The sequence below is a fragment of the Saccopteryx leptura genome, chromosome 1 (genome assembly GCF_036850995.1).
Source record: "Saccopteryx leptura isolate mSacLep1 chromosome 1, mSacLep1_pri_phased_curated, whole genome shotgun sequence".
Classification (NCBI taxonomy): Eukaryota; Metazoa; Chordata; class Mammalia; order Chiroptera; family Emballonuridae; genus Saccopteryx; species Saccopteryx leptura.
Window position 1 is genome coordinate 184,613,504 of NC_089503.1, and position 22,181 is coordinate 184,635,684.

At 46.1% G+C, this 22,181-nt stretch overlaps 1 protein-coding gene across 3 annotated transcripts in view; it reads right to left on the reverse strand.

The window, feature by feature from the left end:
- Positions 1-22,181, reverse strand: part of NID1 (nidogen 1) — an 89,950-nt gene that overhangs the window by 44,273 nt on the left and 23,496 nt on the right. The window contains exons 5-10 of one of the 3 annotated variants that reach the window (XM_066382842.1): positions 20,556-20,705; positions 16,743-16,994; positions 14,035-14,235; positions 11,509-11,754; positions 9,877-10,020; positions 4,546-4,671 (exon numbers count right to left, since the gene is read on the reverse strand). In XM_066382842.1, the coding sequence (XP_066238939.1) occupies positions 4,546-4,671; positions 9,877-10,020; positions 11,509-11,754; positions 14,035-14,235; positions 16,743-16,994; positions 20,556-20,705 (1,119 nt within the window). The remainder of the gene's footprint in view (positions 1-4,545; positions 4,672-9,876; positions 10,021-11,508; positions 11,755-14,034; positions 14,236-16,742; positions 16,995-20,555; positions 20,706-22,181) is intronic. The other 2 variants (XM_066382851.1, XM_066382860.1) reach the window with 2 other exon arrangements.

Consider the following 22,181-nt stretch of genomic DNA (forward strand, 5'->3'; position numbering starts at 1 on the left):
GTGAGAAAGACTGTGGGCTTCTGGAGGAGGCAGCCTGGGGTTTCTACCAGGTCACCTGTGTCTACCACACAGCCTTGTGTAAACCCTAAACTCTCAAAGCCTCACGTTCTTCCTCTGCGGAAGAGGAATTACTTCCAACAGGCTGGGTACAGGGAGGCCCAATAAATAGGACTATTGTTTTCTAAGGGTCTTAATGATAGGACTCATAGAGCTCAGGAAGTGGGTGAGTGACATGGAGGTGACAACACCCCACCTGTGCTCTGGACTCAAGATGAAAGTCAAAGGCTGAGGTCTAGGGGTGATTTCCAATGGCTGGTTCAGGTACTCTGGGGTTCCCAAGGCACCATTTAGCTTCTGATTTTAAAGCTCTAAGACTCAGGACAGAGTCTGGTCCCTGACAACATCAGATAAAAACCTTTCCTTTTCTAGAGAAAGCCTCAGGGTCTGGACAGTCCCAGGTGCAGGAGGTCCCCTTGTCTTTATCCTCACAGGGTCTTCCCAAGATTCATCCAGCTTACCTTGCCTCCAGTGCTTCGAGGCAGAGAACTATAAGCACTGCTAGGGAACAGGTAAAGACAGGGCTAATCTTCAAAGGTCTGTGCCAAATGAGAGATTAGCAGAGTGTTGGCAGATGACAGCACAGCCTGTGCACTCAGCGGCTTAAGACTCCTGGGTCAAAAATGTGGACCAACTCCTGTGGGACGAGCACCATACCACAGTCTTGTGGGCCAAAGGGCTGCTGGATTTTTTATTTTATTTTATTTTACAGAGACAGAGAGAGAGTCAGAGAGAGGGATAGACAGGGACAGACAGATGAGAAGCATTAATCATCAGTTTTTCGTTGTGGCACTTTAGTTGTTCATTGATTGCTTTCTCATATGTGCCTTGACCGCAGGCCTTCAGCAGACCGAGTAACCCCTTGCTCGAGCCAGCGACCTTGGGTCCAAGCTGGTGAGCTTTGCTCAAACCAAATGAGCCTGCGCTCAAGCTGGCGACCTTGGGGCCTCGAACCTGAGTCCTCGGCATCCCAGTCCAATGCTCTATCCACTGCGCACCGCCTGGTCAGGCGGGCTGCTGGATTTTAAATTGCTACAAGTGCTCCCAATTTCTGCCTGAACAATAGAAACCCGGAAAAACTTACCCGTCCAAGGACATACTCCTGCTTCCCTGGACCCTTCTTCTTTCTCTCATCCCCATCGTTCCTGATGCTCTTCCCTGCATCCCTCACTCCCTCAGCTCAAAGTGTGAAAGTCAGCACTCTCAACCAGAAGATGAGCCTCCCTGCACTTTTTCTCCATCTCTTACATCAAACATTTTTGTCATTCACAGCTTGTAAGCAATCCTTTTATAAATGATGCTTGCTCAGAGCCTGAGTGTGACCCTCACTGACAGAGGAGGGCTTTACTCCACATGTGGGGCCCTAACGGCCTCTGCCCAGCTCCCATCTTCATCTTCATGTGCATGTTTCTATGATCCTCCAACCATTTATAGAAAAAGGCAGCTTGTAATTTAATTTTTTAAATCCTGTTTTCCTTTATTTAAGACCATTTTCATGCCAAAGGAATTTTCTTCTTAAATAAGCTTTAAAAGTTAACTTTACAGTTTAGTTCTACCTTTTTCATTTTTAAAATAGAGTATTTTTTTTAGTGAATGTTACACATCAAATAAAAGGAATTATTTCCTGTTCTCTACAGCCCAGGTCGTTTTCCTCAACGATGAAGTTTCTCGATGGTCTTACTGATTGTGTTCATCTGCACAGAAGTCATTATAAAACCATGACAGTCACTGGGTCATCACTACAAAAGAGAAGCTGCTGCCGCAGCCACCAGAGGAGACCACTACGCCCAGCTGTGCCGTCCTCAGACTCCTGACCTCGCAGAGTGGCAGTTTCCCTACCACTCTGACCCCACCCGTTCAACCAAAGGGAAGCTGCAGCGTTGGACAGAGGGGAAAGTCTTGGAGAGAAAATTGGACTCAAAATTAGAATTAAAAATTAATTACAATTCAATTGTAAGTTGAGTTTTCACTTTTCCAGGACTGTACCTGATGCAGAGTGAGCAGAGGGGCTGGTAGACTCTAAGGTGCTGCCGCCCGACAATGGTCTGAAAGAGCACAGTGCCCAGGCTGGCTGGCCCGGCAATGAGGAAACAGGGGAGAAGAAAGGACAGGCTGGGGAAAGAAGACCTGTCTCAGAAAGGAAAGAAAGGGCAGGGTGGACAGAGCTCTAGGTAGCACGGTCTCACAGCACTTCTATTTACTGAGAGTAAGATCTCAAAAATGAATGCTTCAAAATAATTGTTCCCAACAATATGGCCAGCAAGAGAGGAAGAGCAGGAATGCTGGGTGAGGCCAGGCAGAGCCCTGCCCTGTCCCACCTGACAGGTGGACAGGTGGGTAGGTGCATGGTGCTGTGCATGTCAGAGACACCTCTGTGAGGACTCAGCGGGACCTCACACCTTCCCCAAATTCCACATGCCAGGGCCACACGTCACAGGGCTGTGTCCACTCAGAGGGGTGTTAGTGTCTTCTTAAAAAAGTGATTGATATGTAAGCTGAGGCTTATCTTTCCTTTATGTAAACATACTTTGCATGATCCAATTAGTCAGAAGCAACCTCCCATAATAAACTCCACTGAATAGATAGCAACCTCTAGCAGCCCACACGCCCCACTGAGCCCCAGCCCTCACATGGTGGGCACAGCGCTGGCCTCCCCAACAGCCAGATCTGTTCTTGCCCTTCCCTGCTCTGAACCACAAAGAAACCTTCAAACCCAGCCTTCCAAGCGGGATACTATCTTAAAAACGAATTCCAGGTGAGGGGAAATCGACCACTAAATCGAGTGAGGAGCCAGAGTCAGTGTTTGGATGTGCTTAGGCAGACTGGTTTGACCCAGGGAGCCATCTCCCCTCACAGTGAGTCTCAAAGGAGTGACTGAGGGGATGAAGAGCCCAGTGGATGGCACCGCATGGGGTCTAAAAGCAGAGGAAAAAACAGGAAGCCTCACAGCACCAGAGCTTGTGCAAAGGCATGATCTTTGGGTGGTTTTCACACTTGTTTCTGAGCAATGGGATTCATTATTCAAACAGATCTTATTCAGAATTTGATATACAGAAAAATGAAAGCATGGAGGTTGCAAAGAAAGGACAAGACTCTGCCCACAGCTTCCTTGTAGCCTCATTGGCAGATCCAAGAGCTCATGGGACACAGTAAAACCATGACCCTGTCAATCTAACCACCACATTTTACAGGTGAGAAATAGGTCCAGAGAGGTTAAGTATCTTCCTCAAAATCAAATGCCTATAAGTAGACACTGGAACTTACCCTGCCTTTCCAGTGAGGGTGGACTTCAGGACTGGTTGGGTACAGAAACCATGTTGTGTCCCACACACACCTGTCCCAGGGCAGTGTACTTTACCACCTAAGGGATAATGGGTCCATTACCCAAGTTTGAGCTGAAGTGTAATGTAAACGTTGCTGCCAGGAAAAACAGACCTTTGAATCTCCATCTCAAAAAGCAGAGAGGGGAGTCAGGCCAAATACACAGAAATTGTTGTTTTCTATTAAAAAAGAGAGAGATGGAAGTAACTTCAGCAGAGCTGAAATCTCAGGTCTGTGCAAAGGGGCCTGGCCTCTTTCAGTTCACAGATGTTTGGGTCATACTCAAAATATGAGAACTGCCTGTTCTCTCTCACCCTCGAGACGCGACCTCGCAGCCTCATCCAAGCTTCAAGACAGAGCAAACAGAAAGCACACTAGGGTTTAGTAAACAGCTCAGAGGGGCAAGAAGATGGGTCACTGAGGCAGTAAAAGAGAAATCTGTTTTAAATTGAGAAGAAATGTTGAATTCAGATGGCCCATTCAGCATGTGCCCTCCAGAATGGAAATATCTATCCAGGAATCTTTGAACTTAAAATTCTTGGGACCAACAGTTCAAAGTGCAGCAGTAGAAAAACAAAAATCCTAACAATCTGGTTCTTTGTGAATAGCTCATCATTATCATCACCAAATCATCATCAACCTAAAGCATAATCAGTCTAATTCATAGCCTCATTTACTCTGATAGGCTAAAAGCTATGTTACTACTTGTTGCTTATAAAACAAATCCAACAGTAGAATGGCCCAAATGGAATTTTAGATGTCAATCAGGAAAAATTCAATCCAGACAGGTAATGACACAGGTGGTCCCTCTGCATGAACTCCAAAGCCACTAATTAAAGGGACAGAATGTCTGTTTTAATAGCTGTTAAAAGAATAATGAAAAGAATGAGTGTAGTTTTATAAGAAAAGAATGTAAGACAAAGCCTGCAGTGGTGAGGTGATGGTGTTATCAGTACAAAAATTTACAATGCTAATTTCTCCAACACGTGACTCCACAGGGGGCAGAGGAAAGGGACATCGGATTCAGCTTTTGTAAACTGTTCCCCAACTCCAAAACCCAGCACCTTCCCCCTCAGCCAGGACAGTTACCTGGAATGAAACCTTTCCACAGGCACGAATACACCACAGGGATCAAGATTCTGAAAATCTCAGACCTACAGGACTTACCCACGCATATTCCCTGCTCGGAAAACCGATAGCCCTGCATACACTCGCAGCGGAAGGTCCCTGGCAGGTTATTGCAGACGGCGTGGCTCCCACACGCTGAGGGCCGTTCTGAACACTCATCAATATCTATTTTTAAAAAATGAAGACTTGTTTTAAATCTTTTCACACGTCATTACATGTAATACGATAGAAAATACTTTTGCCTGTGAGTGGACCTAAACCTACGCAAAAGTCCAAACCAAATAGCGTTCAGCTTTTTAAAAACATGCTGTGATAGTGTTTCTGCAAAATGAGTCAGACATGGGATCTCAGACAAGATGTCGGCTCCAGGAACAGCTGGAAGGTTAGGGAACAGAGTCCCTCCTAGGGCGGCCGCATCCACCAGCAGGAATAGGGTGAAGATGGGGGGTTCAGCAAGTGTAGGCTTCACAACTTATCCACCAGCTGCTGTGCCACCAACACGGGAGGAAAAGGCCATTCTGGTTCCCATGGCCCCTGCTCCACAGCTCAAAGGACAGTCCAGCACAGATGTCTGGACACAGTGCAGACGGCAGGGTCCCATGGCTTTGCCTCAACTGCCAAAGCACACTAGCATGGAACAACAGTTTCAGTCCCAGGGGCAGCACATCACATGGGAGCTCTTCCAAGCTCCTCTCTCCCCAGGAAGCCTTATGGACAGGGAATGTGCATATTTCAGAAAGTGTTTTCGGCCTGACCTGTGGTGGTGCAGTGGATAAAGCATCGACCTGGAAATGCTGAGGTCGCCGGTTCGAAACCCTGGGCTTGCCTGGTCAAGGCACATATGGGAGTTGATGCTTCCAGCTCCTCCCCCCTTCTCTCTCTGTGTCTCTCCTCTCTCTTTCTCTCTCTGTCTCACCCTCTCCTCTCTCTAAAAAAAAAAAAAAAAAAAAGAAAGAAAAAAAAAGAAAGTGTTTTCGATGCTCAGGGTGGGAGGCCCTCACAGCCTGCCTGCAGAACCACTGGCACACAATGGGGGCCCCGTGGGGTGATGGTCCCCCACAAGCTCCACTTCCACGCAGGTCTACACAGGTGACTCAAGCTGGTGACACCTTTTCTATAGAGCCTAGCAAATTCCCCACCTCCCTCATGGTTATTGCAGTTTGGAAAGTCTTCCTAAATTAAATCCTCCCTTCTCTAAAATCTTCTTTCTTCAGTGAAATAGTGAATTGGTGATAACTGTCCTTCATAAAATACCATACTATATCCTTAAAAATTATTGTTATTATTCAGTATCTGGCCAACCACTTCTTTGGGGAGAGATTCTCTTCACATTAATTGTTCTTTAACCCAATAGGAAATCCTAGATTATTCTTATAATTAATTACTGCCCCATTTTATACTTTTTTTCAGAGTGGCTACTTTTCACGTATTTTCAACAACTCTAAGTTTCTTCAATTTGTCCCTCAAAGGCCAGCCCTGTGCGAGGAGTGTTATGATTGATTTGTTAAATGCCTGTGTATACTCAAAATTACTCTATGAGAGATTATCCAAAACTACCTATACAGACACCCAGTTGAGAAATATATAGAAGCCATCTGCCAAGTACCAGGGCTCTATGATTTAACTGGAAATCCTCCCTCATTACCATGGAGGGTCACCCTGTAGCGTGTGACCAACACCAGCCTTGTGGATGTCATCTACCATCATATCAAGGCTATGCACACTAAATTACACAGACTCATCCTCATTTTCCCCTAAGGCCCTTCCCAGGCCAGAATAATACATGAATTGATCTGCTTAATGCAATTTCCTGTTAACAGCCTAGAGTCTCAGCGTTCTACCTCTGAGGCATGTCCTAGTGACCCAGAACAAAAGGTGGCCTAGCTGGGAACATACCCACATTCCATAGTGCTAATCTGCCAGACAAGGACTAACCAAAGGACAAAAGCAAGTCCACACGAGGCCACCTGTCTTCCCAACAGTGGCAGTTCACATCAAGCATGGCTGGTTGTGCCTTGTGAAGCAAGCACTCTGATGATGACCAGCTTAGGCATGGAGAGTACAATCCGCCAGAGGCCAGGATTCAGCAGAAGCAGAGTGGGGTGTCTCATGCTTTATTATCATTCAATTGGTTTATGAAGCTGAGGTAGGGTCCATAAAGACCAAGGAGGTACATGCTCCTGCTGATGAAATGAGGGCTCCCACCCGCAGGGTGTCCATCCCCATCCTGCTGGCCCTGGGGAAGAGTTCTGCACTCACACACAATATCATGCTACTTCACACTGCGCCAAGCCAACTCAACCATTCAAGACTATCAGGCTCTTTTGGGAAATAACTGGGGAACTCTGATCTGAGGTGAGTAGGAATTATATCCCCTCTCCAGTGGTATGTTACAAGGAAGATGACTCTCAGATTGAATTATCCCACATGTACAAAGTTATCAGTAAGCTGGCTTAACTGTACAATCTGTTCCTGCTTGACTCTGATGCAAACACAGCCAACACCCAACACAGCAGAGTCTTCTAACCTTCATGTTAAATCAGCATGCTGAGTTCACCTTTAACTGGAGGTATGGGATTCTGACCTGACTCACTGTTCCCAAATTCCAACTCTGCTGGGCTAACCAGATTCTTTTTTTTTTCTTAGAGAGGAGAAAGGGAGAGAGAGAGACAGAGAGGGAGAGAGAGAGGAGAGAGAGGAGAGAGAGAGAGAGAGAGAGAAAGAGAAGGTGGGGAGGAGCTGGAAGCATCAACTCCCATATTTGCCTTGACCAGGCAAGCCCAGGGTTTTGAACCGGCGACCTCAGCATTTCCAGGTCGACGCTTTATCCACTGCGCCACCACAGGTCAGGCTAACCAGATTCTTATAACCCAGTCATTCAATGGGGCTTCTCATGGTTCTGGCCAAACACATTTGTGTACACTCCTCATTTCACTGGGACACTTACTTCTAGCACTGCTCACACTCATTCATGAGCCCTCTGGTGCAGACTGAGGAAAAACAGCTTGAAGCACCTAATATTCTCACACTAGCTGCCTCTACTGTTCAAGTTGCCTCTACTGTTTGAACTCTTCATTGAGTCAAGAGGCAACGAACTGCCCCTGATAGAAGATTACAATTTAATAACAAACATGTCAATATCAGATTGTCTATGTGAAAGTATTTGAAATTAATTATAGGTAATAAAAGAAGTTCAATGAGAATACAGCATAACATACATGCTGGAGTCAGACACTTGAGTTCCAATACTGTCGTAAGTTCATTTTAACAAGCCTCAATTTCCCATCCATAAAAAGAGGAATGGATTTCCCTCCCAATAGGATGGCCATTATATTAAAACACACACACACACACACACACACAAAACAGATAATAAGTGTTGGCAAGGATGTGGAGAAATTGCAGCCCTTGCACATCGATGAGAATGAAAAATGGTGCAGCTGCTGTGGAAAACAGTATGGAGGCTGCTCAAAAAATTAAGCATACAGCCTTGGCCAGTTGGATCAGTGGATGGAGTGTCAGCCTGGCATGCAGACATCCTGGGTTCAATCTCCATTCAGGAAACACATGAGAAGCAACCATCTGCTTCTCTTTCTCTCCCTCCCCACCTTCTCTCTCTCTTCCCTTCCCACTGCCAGTGACTCAAATGGTTTGTGCCTCAGCCCTTGGCACTGAGGATAGCTCCGTTGATTTTGAGCATCGACCCCAGAGGGGTATGGCAGGTGGATCCCACTCAGGGAGCACGCAGAAGTCTATCTCCCCTTCTCTCAGTTGAAAAAAAAATCAAGCATACCCCAGGATTCAGCAATTCCACTTCTACATATAAACCCCAAAGAGTTGAAAGCAGGGACTCAGATATCTGCACAGCCATGTTCACAGCAGCATCATTCAAAACAACCAAAGGATTGAAGCAATCCACAAGTCCATTGACAGGTGAACAGTTTAAAAAAATGTAGTATATGGCCCTGGCCGGTTGGCTCAGCGGTAGAGCGTCGGCCTAGCGTGCGGAGGACCCGGGTTCGATTTCCGGCCAGGGCACACAGGAGAAGCGCCCATTTGCTTCTCCACCCCTCCACCGCGCTTTCCTCTCTGTCTCTCTCTTCCCCTCCCGCAGCCAAGGCTCCATTGGAGCAAAGATGGCCCGGGTGCTGGGGATGGCTCTGTAGCCTCTGCCTCAGGCACTAGAGTGGTTCTGGTCGCAACATGGCGACGCCCAGGATGGGCAGAGCATCGCCCCCTGGTGGGCAGAGCATCGCCCCTGGTGGGCGTGCCGGGTGGATCCCGGTCGGGCGCATGCGGGAGTCTGTCTGACTGTCTCTCCCTGTTTCCAGCTTCAGAAAAATGAAGAAAAAAAAAATGTAGTATATGCACACAATGGAATATTATTCAGCCTTAAAAAGAAATGAAGTTCTGACACAGGCTACAACATAAATGAACCTTGAGGACATTATGCTCAGGAAAGTAAGCCAATCCAAAAGGACAATTACTATATGATTCTACAAATAGGAGGTCCCTAGAATAGGCAAATTCATATCAAGTGGAATGGTGGGTGCCAGGGCCTGGGATCAGGGGTATGGGACGCTGTCCAATGGAAACAGAGCTTTAGTTTTGCAACTGAAGAGAGTTCTAGAGATGGATGGTGATGATGGCTGCACAAGGTGAATGTACTTAAGGCCACTGAGCTGTGGACTTATAAATAGTTAAAAAGTACATTTCACATTGTGTATATTTTACTACAAGTCAAATAATTTTTTTTTTGTATTTTTCTGAAGTTGGAAACGGGGAGGCAGACAGACTCCCGCATGTGCCGGACCAGGATCCACCCGGCATGTCCACCAGGGGGCGATGCTCTGCCCATCTGGGGCATTGCTCTGTTGTAACCAGAGCCATTCTAGTGCCTGAGGCAGAGGCCATAGAGCCATCCTCAGCGTCCGGGCCAACTTTGCTCCAATGGAGCCTTGGCTGCGGGAAGGGAAGAGAGACAGAGAGGAAGGAGAGGAGGAGGGGTGGAGAAGCAGATAGGCGCTTCTCCTGTGTGCCCTGGCCAGGAATCGAACCCAGAATTTCCACACGCTGGGTTCTACCACTGAGCCAACCGGCCAGGGCCCAAATAATTTTTAAAAGACAGAAACGAAAGAGTATCGCATTACAGTTGTTGAATTAAATGAGGTGATGTCTGTGAAACAGCTCACACCCATGTGCCTGGGACGGTACATTCGGTGTTCCACAGAGTGCTGACGTGCAATGCCCTCTGCATCGGGGGGCGTGCCTCACAGACTGGTCCGTCGGCTCAGAGGCAGTGCCCTCGACTTTCCTGAGTGGACACGGGCCACGTCCCTCCCTCATCCCACGACGGAGCTGAGGCTGTACCGTAGCAGGTGTGCCCGTCTCCTCGGAAGCCGATGGAGCATTCGCAGGTGAACTGGGTCCCAGGGCCAGGCCGACAGACCGCGTTGGTGTCGCACCCGTGAGTGCTGATGTAACAGGGGTTCTGCAGGGCGTCAGGGGAGCCATCTGCAGGGCAGAGAGTGACAGGTGAGGCCCCATCCATGCCTGCAGGCTCCTCCCCGCCACAGCACAGCATGGCCAGCCTGAGCCTCGGGCCGGGCCCCTGGCAGCTGCGCAGCTGCCTCGGCTGGAGCTCTTCCCTGCGGCCTCTCCACCTGGGACTAACTAGCCGGAAGGCAATTTTGCCGTAAAAAAAGGCAAAATCGTGACACATAAAAGAGGACATTAAGGACACTCTAAAATTAAGAAGCCCTATCGGGAAATAAACTGTGAGATCCACCTAAAGCCTGTGCAGGTTCAGACCATGCTGACCCCGTGACGGTCCCTCAGCTGGTCAGCTCCAAGGCCTGGCCTCCCTCCTGCTCCCACGCGCTTAATTCAGAACAAAACCCCAGAAAAATCGGAGCAAAAATGGCATCAACTGAAAGAAATGCTAACAGTATTAAGCCCACTCCTACGTATGTAGTTGTTTCTCTTCTACTGGGGGACTCACGTTGGGAGCGAACATGCAAGGGCCATCCATTCGCATTGCGAAGTTGTCACGGGCTACAGGCGGGCTCTTGGTGCCTTGTCACCTGCCAGCTTCCGGAGCGCATGAGCTCTGCAGTTTACCTCTTTTTACGACAGTGCTGCCGTACAGCCAGCTAGAATCTAAGCGACCGTGTTTGCGTCAGAAACACCGCGTTCCTCAGCCCGCCCATTTCTGTGAATAAAGCCTAGTGGAAACTGCTGACCCACTGGAGTGCATTCCGTCTATGGCTGCTTTTGTGCCGAGATCTGCGCAGACACTGGGTGGCTGGCAAAGCCTAAAACAGTACTGTCTGGCCATTTAATAAAAAGGCTCCAACCCCTGACTTCTAAAGCTCCAGCTGTCAAAGGAGGGGGCAGACACTTCCCCTCCTTCTGCTCCATGGAGCTAGAAGAGGACAAACTTGATCAGCTGGAGAAGTTACCTGGGTGTGGCGGGAGAACCAAAATAACTGAAACATAAAGACCTGAATGCCTGTACCACAGATAGACCTCATGGGGCTTGATGATTGGGACCATGTGAAATCTGATACAGACATCATGGTGGCTCCCCAAAATGCCAGCTCCTTCCACACAGCCACAGCACCTACAACGTGCTGGCACAACTGTGTGCCTGACTTTCACCAGATGTATTTAGATCCTCAGGCCTAGAGGGCACGTTTCTTTCAGGGTTGGGATATTAGTGGTTTAGTGTCCTACTGCAGCCTTGGATAGCCTGCTCTGTAAGGTAACTCACAGGAAAGCATCCTTCATGCCACCCCAAATGGAGTAATAAGGGGACCTTAGGCTAGCTGAACACAGATGAGTAGCATTTCTAAGAATCACAGACTAACAAGACATTTTGTTGGGAGATATTTGCATAATTTTCTTCTTACTGGAGTAGGAGACAAATAATAATAATACATCACAGAACACAGAGATAGAGGTGCAAGCACAGGGTACCCAGTCGGAGCTGCCATCTCTTACCCCGCATTGGCCCAATGGAGTTGCTCAGAGCATAGCGCAAGATCCTCTCCTCCTGGTTGTACAGGACAAACACACTGTCCACCGAGAGTTGCTGGGTGCTGGGTGCAGCCAGCCTGGGGTCATCATGAATACAGTCCTGGAAGGTGATGGTCTGGCGCCACTGGTAAGTGTGGACGTTGGAAGGAGCAGCACCATCCTGCTCAGGCTCTGTCACGGTGTACTGCCGGGTGGAGGAGGATGTGATCACTGGGATGTGGGAAGGCGGGAGAGACACAAAACAGGAAGACAAAGGAAAGAGGGTAAGGATACAAGAGGTTTCAACCAAGGCTTCTAAACCAGCAGCAGTATTCCCTGCACAGGGCTTCCTGAGGAGACAGCAGGCAGAGCAGGTCAACAAGATCATTTATTTCTACATGGAAACTACTTCTGCTACCTAGATTTCCTATTGGAGGAAAGCCAAAGCACCGAGTGACTTTCTGTTCCCATCCTGAGAAAGTGAAGGTTGAGACCAAGCCTACATGACTGAAGGCAGCCGTGTGTCCAGGGAAGGCCTCAAGGACGTGATGCTAGGCCCTGCTGGAGCTTTCTGCAGGTCAGGAGTCAGACAGCAGATGGTATGGTGTTATGTCTCAGAAAGGGTAAGAGTGTCTCAGAAAGGGCAAGAGAAATCTAGTCAGTTTTGCAAACTAAATAGTAAAATTGTACACTGTATTCTGCTTGTTAGTTTCTCACGCATGATGTCATGTTTCTGCTTAATAAATTGGATAGCTGATCTCTAAGGCACCTCAACCCTGGAGAGATTTGGGGTCCTCCACTTGCAGTATTGTTGCTGCCTCATTCCTTTGCAGCTCCTCTTCATGAGACCCTGAATACAACGATTTCCCATACCATTATTGGAATTATTTGCATCAGTAATATTTGTTGCTTTTTCCCGTCAAGTGTTTATAAGTTCCTAAGCTGGCCACAACCAACTTAAAGATTAAGGTCTAGTGGAAAGAGCATACTCTTGGAAGGACATACACCTGAACTCACACCTTACACCATCTCTCATAACCTGTGTGATCATAGGCCAGGCACTAACTTCTTTAGCCTCAGTTTCTTTTACAGCATAGGTTGGGGTGAGGATGAGATAATCTATGTAAAGTTTCTAGAAATGAGTATGCTAATCCTGTTAAGATCAACTACCACTTAAGGAGCATTTACCACGTGACTAGCACAGTGCCAACTGCTTTATATGAATGATCTCACTTAGGATTCAATAAATAGTGGTTGCTATGTATAACTTAGATTAAGCAATTCACTGACATTTAAAAAATAAGACATTAAATGGATTTCAGTAGCCAAGTTATGACAAATTCCTAAGTGCTCGGAGCAACCGCAATAGAGAAGAGAGGCAGGTGGTCTTTCCTATTCAGAAGAGTCTGCTTTTCACTCCTGCCATGACTCTCAACTTCCTATTTAAAAAAAAAGTATAAAAGACTCTTTATATTTGTGTGCTTTGCTGTAGTTCAAAATAAAGCCAGAGGATAAATAAAAGATTAGTGTAAGCTGCCTCCCATCCCGCTCCCACATGCTGGGGTCTTGCTGCTCGCTCCAGCTCCTAGTCACCCACCTCACTCCCAGGATAGCCCATCAAGCCACAGAGCCTTGGTAACTGGTACAGCCTTCCTGGATGACAATTGAATAAGAGACTTGAAATAGTTATTATTATTTGACTCAGCACTTCTATTTCTTGGAATTGGGTCATAGAAAAGAATCAGAAACTCGGTCAAGACTTATGATGAAGGTGGTCATTTCAACTCATGAGAAGGGAAAATTGGAAATAACCAAGCTTTAGAAAATAGAATGGTTTAAATAGCCATGCAATAGAATCAAAGATTCATTAAAAAGTATTTTCAAAGACTACTAATAAAAATCATAAAACATGCATGATTTGACATTAACTGGAAAAGTGAAGATATAATAATGTGGTATGACTATATGATCATTGTACTGCAACCATGTAAGAGAATGTTCTTGTTCTTAGGGAAACACATAAAGTATTTAGGGGACAAAAGACCACAACCTCTACAACTTACTCTTAATATGTGTGAGCACACGACAGAATGATAAATGTGGCAAAATGTTAACTGGTAAAGCTGGGCAAGTGGTATGTGGACACTGTACTACTTTCAACTTTTCTATAAATTTGATATTTAAAATAAAAAGTTAAAAACTACATATAGATGTGTGGCATAATAAATTTATATAATGTGTTGGGATATATATGTTGGGATGTTACACACACACACACACACTAGGGAAAAGGCTGAAATATATTTAAACTTAATAAGAATTATGTCCTGGTTTCGCAACTCTTAAGTTGCGTACTTTAAGTTATGCGTACTTTCTTTTGCACTAAGTTCTCTGGAGTGTCTATGATGAGGGAAGAGGTGATTTTACTAAGGCATCGCCCATTTTTCCCTCTCCACAGCCCAGGAGATTGCGGCAGCCAGAGCCCATGGGGGTGCCAGGCTGCCCCCTCACCATTGCGTGAATAATGGTAGAGCTCTGTGTAGGGCTCGATGTGCACCGAGGAGCCGACCGGGATCTGCAGCACACGGCCCTCCAGCTCTGTGTTGATGGTCAGGTGTCCATGCTCATCGATGCCACTGAACTGTTGCTTGATGACCAGCTTGCCTGGGTGCCCCACGAAGGTGACCTCAGCCTGGCGGGTAAACTCTCCCCCTGGAAAGCAAGGTCATTCTGTCACTTTGGCAGTTGAGAAGCCATCCTTGTGCCCCCCCTAGGCTCACAGTGCTATTTATTCATCAAGAGTGCTGGGGTCACACTTCCTCTGCAGGTACTGCGGTTTGAGTGGTAGATATGGAACTGATGACACCTGAGGACAAAGCTGGGACATCTGTGTGGCTCAGCTGAGTCAGGCACAGAGAGAAGCTGCTTCCTAGCCACAAACTGGCATCTGAGACAGAATGGCTCAGGGACTATGCTGAAAAAAACAGGAGACCAGAGTCTGACACCCAACTGTGCTAGATACTGACTGGGTGGACTGAGCTTACTGAGCCTCCAAGTCCTGATGATGAAAAGGGATCTGCTCTATTTTGAAATGAGAGGAGATGAAGTATGTTAAACAGTGTTCTTCCAGGTGTCAGCCAGTCCTGGTCAGGACAGGTGCTTCTTCAGGGCACACCGTCAGCAGCACCAGGAAACACCCTAGGAGCACACACTAGGATGCTGGCTCAGAACTCCCCTGGGTCTGTGCAGGGCAGCAGCCCCAGTCCAGCAGGAAAGGTACTTCCCCCTCTGCCAGCTGCTCCCATTGAGGCATGGGCTGGCATGCTCTGGCCCCAGGGCTAAATCCAGCTGGCAACCCTTAAGCTAAGATTGGTCTTTACATTAGTAAATGGGTTGTTTAATTTTTTAAGTCAAAAGAATAACATTTCATGAAATGTGAAAATTATATGACATTTAAATTTCAGTGCCCATTAATGAAGTATTGTTGGAACACAGTTACACTCATTCCTTTGCATATATTATCTATGGTTGCTTTCTCTCTACAATGACCTAGTTGAATAGCTGCAATAGAGACCTTATAGCCTGAAGTATGTAAGGAGAGCTTAAACTTAAACACTGCTCACAAAAATTAGGGGATCAGGGAACGTGCAGATACTCCAGTACTTTCAGCCTTTTGTATAGTGCATTTTCACCAATGAAATAAAGTTGGTTTTGGATCTCATTTACATAATCGAACAACTTTCTTTGACTTGTTGTCATTTGCTTTTCTGATGGTCTTGTTTAATTTAAAACAATCAAATGCTTCTTTTTTTAATTGCTTCATGTTCATTTTGAAATATCCCTTAATTTTTGTGAGCAGTATATTTACTATCTGGTCCTCTGCAGAAAAAGTACCCAGTTTCCAGGCAGATACCCAGCTGAAAACACAGGTGCTGGGGCAACTAAGGACCGTTGTAGTGACAGATTTGCTGCTGTAGGAAAATTTTCAGGACTCCCCAGCCCCGCTGAGGTTGGTGCATGTTACAAAGAGTCACCTTATAGAAACTGTGAGGAGGAGGAGCAGGTCTGTGGGTCTGAGTGTAAGGCTCAACTACGTCTACGAAAGAAAGCACATGAAGGTGGCTCAGGATGTATATGCCTGAGGAGTAGAAAGAAAACACGTGTCCATAAATTAGGTATCTGATGGGTAGATTCACCCCTTTTCAAATACGTAGCCTCTGCTTTCTTTTCTTTTTAATATTTTTATTGATTTTTGGAGAAAGTGGAATGGAGAGAGAGACATTGATTTGTTGTTACACTTATTTATGCATTCACTGGTTGATTCTAATATGTGCCCTGACCAGGGATCTAAACCACAATCTTGGCATATGGGACAACACTCTAACCAATTGAGCTACCCAACCAAGGCCAGCCTCTCCTTTCTTAAAATGGCCATACTTTCAGAAGGTGGTGTCAGTGCTCTGTGACTTTTGGAGGGTTACGTGATAAAGCCTAGAGACTTGGCTTTCAGCAGAGTTTCCACAGTCAAGCCACGGCTGAGGCTCCCAGCGAAGTCAGTTAGTAGGGACAGCAGTTATGTACCCGTGCCCCAGATTACAGACTCTAGGTCCTAGAAGTGGCCAGACATGAAGGACGAAGGCTCTTCCAACTGAGCTGTTTCCACACACATGGGACACACATAGGTGTGCAGAGCATGGGAGAGGCCACCACTACACTCGGGATGTCCCCCCACCCACCTACCCTCGCACATCTGCTAAAGACTGAGCTTTCCCTGACGTGGCTCAGTCTCTCAGAAGCTCCAAAGAGACTCAGGTTTCCTAAGACTCATGAGGACTGTGTTTACCAGTTGGAAATGACAGCTTCCTTTCTTCCAAGCAGATACTAAGGAAATGTCAAATACCAGTTTCAGACTGGTTTGGAAGGTGGAGGCAGGCTAGACAAGTGGGATGAGCAACGTAGGAGGCCCAGGCTTGGGGTCCTGAGGCTATATGAGGTGGACCAGCCTGCTCTGCTGGACAGTTCTGAACCCCTGGTCCAGACGCAGTTCTAGGCAGTCTTAGTTAATATATAGTCATAAAAAAATACTGATAATTTTACCACAACAGCTTATTCCCAGAGCCACAAAATGCTCATCAGCAAGTTGTTTGTAGATGTGGACTTTGTTTCCTGTTTACCCCAAGGCCCCCTGTACCCACTGATTTTAATGTCTAATTAAATACCTGTGATGCTGAACCCGTTTCTAAATCCATCTTGCTCCACTGCAAACATCCATCCAATGATGCCTCCCACAGGGGCCAGAGGAAGCAGGGAATACCCGATGGCCTCAGGGATGGTGCTGATGGCCGTGTAGGAACGGCCGTTGTCCATCACCACATACGAGTGCAGGTCGGTGTTCTCAAAAACAACAGGGATGGGGCTGCTCCCCACAAAGATCCTTCCTTTCACCTTGCCATTCACTCGCTGTGGGGAACCTGAGTGAGAAACACAGGAATAAGCTAGCCTTTCATGAGAGGATAATACATCTAGTAGGACCTGGGCTTATAAAGCAAACAGGCTGAACACCACTGGGGTCAAGGGCTTTAGGTCAGGAAGGTCCTTGTTCTTCCCAAGAAGACAGCACCCACACCTGTTCTCTGAGCCTGGGAATCCCGGCATCCTCCCTCTGTCTCCTGTTCTGATTGACAGTGGGCAGTATAGCAGGGGCTCCAACTGGGAGCCACATGTGAGGGAGGAGCTTCAGGGGCACATAAAATAATCTCAGGAGAAAAACAGTAGCACCGGTAATCTAGAATTAGGTAATCATAAAATTGATCACTTTTGAGAGTATAGGAACAGAATTAGTCATTTTACTGGAACAGGAGTGCTAAACTGGATGGTCCTGGGAATCTGGGACCTTTGGTCGTCTGACCTATAACATCTCCACAAGCCTCTCTGTGTGAAATATAGTGCCATTGCCCAGGTTAGGCCTGCCAGTCTGAGACCTAGAGCTTCTTACAGCACGAGCCAACACACATGGGCGTGGTGGGCAGCACAGCACAGCTATACAAATGGCCTCTGACCTGACCCACCTGTGGATGGGACTGTGTTAATTGTTCCATTCAGACAACTTGAACTGAGGGGATACCTGCTTCGGCAAATTTGAAAGCTTTCTTCATAAATTGCCAAACAGTGTTGCAGGATATTGTTTTTGTTTTAAAAGTTACACGAACAAAGTGTTAGCATATACTTGAAGAGAAGCACACAGAACTGCTCCCAGTGGTTAACTCAGGCTGCAATGGTAGACTTTCATTTTCTACAATATACATCTCTATAATGTTTGAATATTTACAACTTGCACCTATTTATTTTTGTTTAACCAGGAAAAGATAAACTCTAAAGAAATTAAGTTGTTCTTGTATTTGAGTAAGAAAACTGAAGATTCCATATGACCTCCATCACACAAGAGTTTGTTCTTTAACAATAAGATTTCCTTGTGGATTTTCAGCAATTCCAACTCCTAGTTGTATATGCAAGAGGATAGAAAATGTATGTCCACGCAAAGACTTGTACACAAATGTTCCTAGCCGCATTTTTCATGAAGCCAAAATAGGAACCACCCAAGTGTCCTTCAGTGGATAAATGGAAACAAAATGTGATGTACCCATGCAGTGGAATATTACTTAGCTACAAAAAAGAAAGCACTGATATGTGCTAAAACCTGAATGATCTTTGAAAACATTATGCTGAGTGACAGAAGACCAATACAAAAGGTCACATATTATATGATTCTGGAAGTTCATATCAAATATCAGGAACAGGAAAACCCATATTGACAGAACACTGCCAGACTAGGGGGTGTGGGGGAACCAAGAATGACTGAGAGTGGATATGGGGTTCTTTCTGGAGTGATGAAAATGTTCTAAAGTAAAGTATTTGTAATGCTAGTGGCTGAGACCAGGCAGGTTCACATTGGATTCAGGGACATGGTAGAGGAATTGCGGAGCTGGAAAGCATTAGACCGTTCCCCTTGAATAGATTCTCCCAACGGCAGGGGAGCAAACAGGCAAAGGAAAACCTCTTCTTACCGCAGCAGGTGAGTGATCAGGAAAATGGCCTCTCATGGTTGCGGGCAAGCAATCTTTCCTGAGGGAAAGTGCCCATAGCCTTATGTAGCTACACACATGTGGCTCTGCTACATGCTCAAACACTAATCATGCAAAGTGCAAGCAAGCAAGCCTAACACAGCTGCTTTCCCAACAGTATTGGTGACAGTTGTATAACTTAGTGAATATACTAAAACACCAAATTGTCTACTTTAAAGTATGCTATGATAGCTTTAAAAAAAAAAAAAAAAAAAAAACAGAAGAAGTAAATCAGTCACCTGACTGTTTAAGTTTGATGTAGATTAAATTCTATCAGTTGTGGACTGTACATGTTTGGTTTTCCTCCTAGTGAAAAATTACTAGGGGTGGGGCTTTCACACAGACTTTCTGTGTAGAGTGAGTTCTCAGTCAAGTTGCTGATTAACCCAGGACAGACAGCTTGCACCTGGCCATGGCTACCCATGCCCTGAAGGCCTTGTGCTTGCTCAGTGCCCAAGCCGTGAATGGTGGCTGAGAGCCAAAGCTGTGTGACACACGGGATATCTCAGCACAGACTGTCATGACGCTGAGAATGCTGTGACATCAGAAGACTGATATAAAAAAAATGCATCCCCAAAGCAATCACAGAAACTGGCAGGAAAACCAAGTTAAGGAAACGAATTTTTTTCGACCAAACTCTGAGCTAGAAAAATGTGTCAGAAGTAGCAAGAATCCAACAAATATTTAAACCAAGAAACTCTTACAGGGCATATATATAATGTTAAAATGTGAGGCTAGGGCCTGTCCTATCTGAGCTTGCTTCCAAACACCCTGCTCTGCATCTGCAGTCTGACACTTGGCACAGGAAAAGCTAACGAGATCGCTCTTTCGAGAAGCTTTTGCTGTGGATTTTGGAAGCGTCTCCCCGGGTGTAAAAGCCAAGCCCAAAACAAAGAAGCACAGGCATGGGCGGTGCGATTTGGAAGAAAACAGAAAACACATTTATAGATATTAAAAACATCCCCCTAAATTAACATAGGTATTCATAATTTTCTTTCATTGCCAAAGTTAGTCTTTAACAAAACTCACTTTAATTCATTGTGACCCAGAAGGAAACTATTTTTTAAGCAAATTAAATAACTGATTTAACTATAGATAAGGCAGGGGATCTGAAAAACATGAGAATTCTTCCAACTAACTGAATTTTATTTAGTCAAATTTTGTAAAATAATTGAGTTTCCTGACCAAACACAAGTGAGGTGATTTGTCAATCAAAGGGACAAATATTCTGTGTGGTAGGCTTTTTGTTGCTTTTCTTTTATTTCAAGTTTATGGCCCCAAGCTCCCATAAGGCTGACTCCGAAGTAAGCTGTTATCTGGACCCACTAGTCTTGCCCGGTGCTTTGGGAGCAGAGCTCAGAAGTGACGTCAGCCCACAGCTCGATCCAGTTTGGAGTTCGCCCCACAATGGGGTCAGCGCTCTAGAATTCACTGTGGTCACCTGTATGCTCCACCATCAGGGGCACGAGGTACGGAATGGACCTCACCCACCACCCGCTATGGTCTTGCCAGCTCACTTGGCCCTGCTGGGGTTTAACAACCATTCAACAGTCAGGTCTGTGAGCAGTGCTAACTTCAAGATTTTGAATGAAACAGGATGAAGAGGGGCATCAACAATTCCTGGTCCAGGCCGCATGATTTCAACCCAGCGCCTATTCCGTGCAGGCAGACATGGAGGTGGGCAACCCAGGGCAGTCATCTCTGAGGTGGAGAAACAGCATGAGAAAGAAGGGGACCTCCCAAAGGACTGCAGCCTTGCAGCGTGAGAAAAGAACGAGTCTGAGAGATTAAGCGTCATCGCCCTACTAGAACTCAACCACCTTCAGAGCTGGGTAAAGGCAACACTTCAAAACAAGCACCGAAACTCCAGTCCTCCTTCTCCCCCACAAACGAACACAGAAAAGCAGATACCTTGAGCGACACACTGCCGGCCATTCCCAGTGTAGCCTGCGACACAGCTGCAGCAGAAGCCGGTGGTGAAGTCTCTGCATTCGGCGTGCACAGAGCACTGGTGTCTGCTGTTGGCACATGTCGGGTGGGAATCTGTGTTGTAGCTGAAAACTGCAGAGAAAACACAGCAGCATACCTGTGAGCGAGTCAGGACTCAGGACCAGGAGCCAGTCGCACTGGGCACCCCAGCCCTGCAGGGATGCATTCACATCTGCTGAGGCAGTTCAGGGGACAGGACTCACTGCTTGCAGCTATTTAAATGGTGTGGTGGCATATGGGGCTGAAAGGAGTATAGAAATCATAAGTACAAATTACCAAAAAAGACTATAATCTACTCTACTTGGGATCTCTGCATCAATGTTAGATCTCTGCCACCTTCATATGGTGTCCATCTAATGCAGTCAAAAAGATCAGTTTCACATTTTGGAGGGACCGGAAAATATTGTTTTACTATTTTTTTATTGTGGTAAAATTACATGACATAAAATTTGCCATTTTAATGACTTTAAATTATTATGGAACCTTTTCCCCTTTCTCCCCAAGGGATGACTTAAGAGCTCTTATACTCAAAACTCAGTTAGAAATTACTCCCCAGTCATATCTGGTCTAAAAGCCTTTCACTCAAGAAACAAAAAGAATTTCTGCCTATTTCAAATTTCTACCTTCCTGGTTCAATTTATTAAAATTAGGAACTCATTATACTTAATAATACAGAGGAAACTGATTTGGAATGAAGCTCAGAAGTACAGGAGGGATGAACTTTCAGAGGGGATAGTGATTCAATTTATTATTGACTGTTGAGAGTGAAGATAAAAATCAAGGCAAGGAAGATTCAGTTGTCCTGTGTGCTCAGAAGGGAATTTCCAGTTTGGAGCCAGAAACACTTGGACCCCAAGCTGAACCCTGATTGTTAAGCTCCACCTGTGGCCTAGGATCTATGGGTGACTATTCAAATAGCACCAGGAATGCACTGCTGGCCACAGAAGACTGACCTTTCTAATAAAAACAATGACATAACTGGGGCAGATGGACAAAAATATCTGTTTCAGACACATGTTGGATTCAAATCTAGGCTTTAGCAGTACCAAGCAGTGCACCATCATGTTGTTGGGGCCAGTATGATCTCATTTCAACATGAAGGCTTCACAAAGGAGAATTTCAGAGACCCCTAGACAGGATGAAAGCTCAGATATCAACATCTGCAAGTAAATAGCCCGACACCTCTGGGGAGACCCCTCTGAAACCCAGCTCTGAGCAGCGTGCCATGTGCTGGGGGACGGCAGCATCACCACAGGAAACCCAGGCTGCAGTGTATATGGGGGAGCCCCAACACATGCACCCAGGTCCTTGTCATGTCACTAAGGGCAACACCTCCACTGCTGCGCCTTGGAGGTGAGTGAGCACACCAGCCCTGGCCACAAATCAGGTTAAGTTAGTGACAAAAATGAGTGAATAGAGTAGATTGTTCTGAGGGCTTTTATGACACCTTTGTAGTAGAAAACAGTAGAGTCATACCAAACATTATTTAAAAGGTAAGACCATCCCGTTTATAGAAATATCAGTGGATTAGAAGTCAAACTGAAGAGC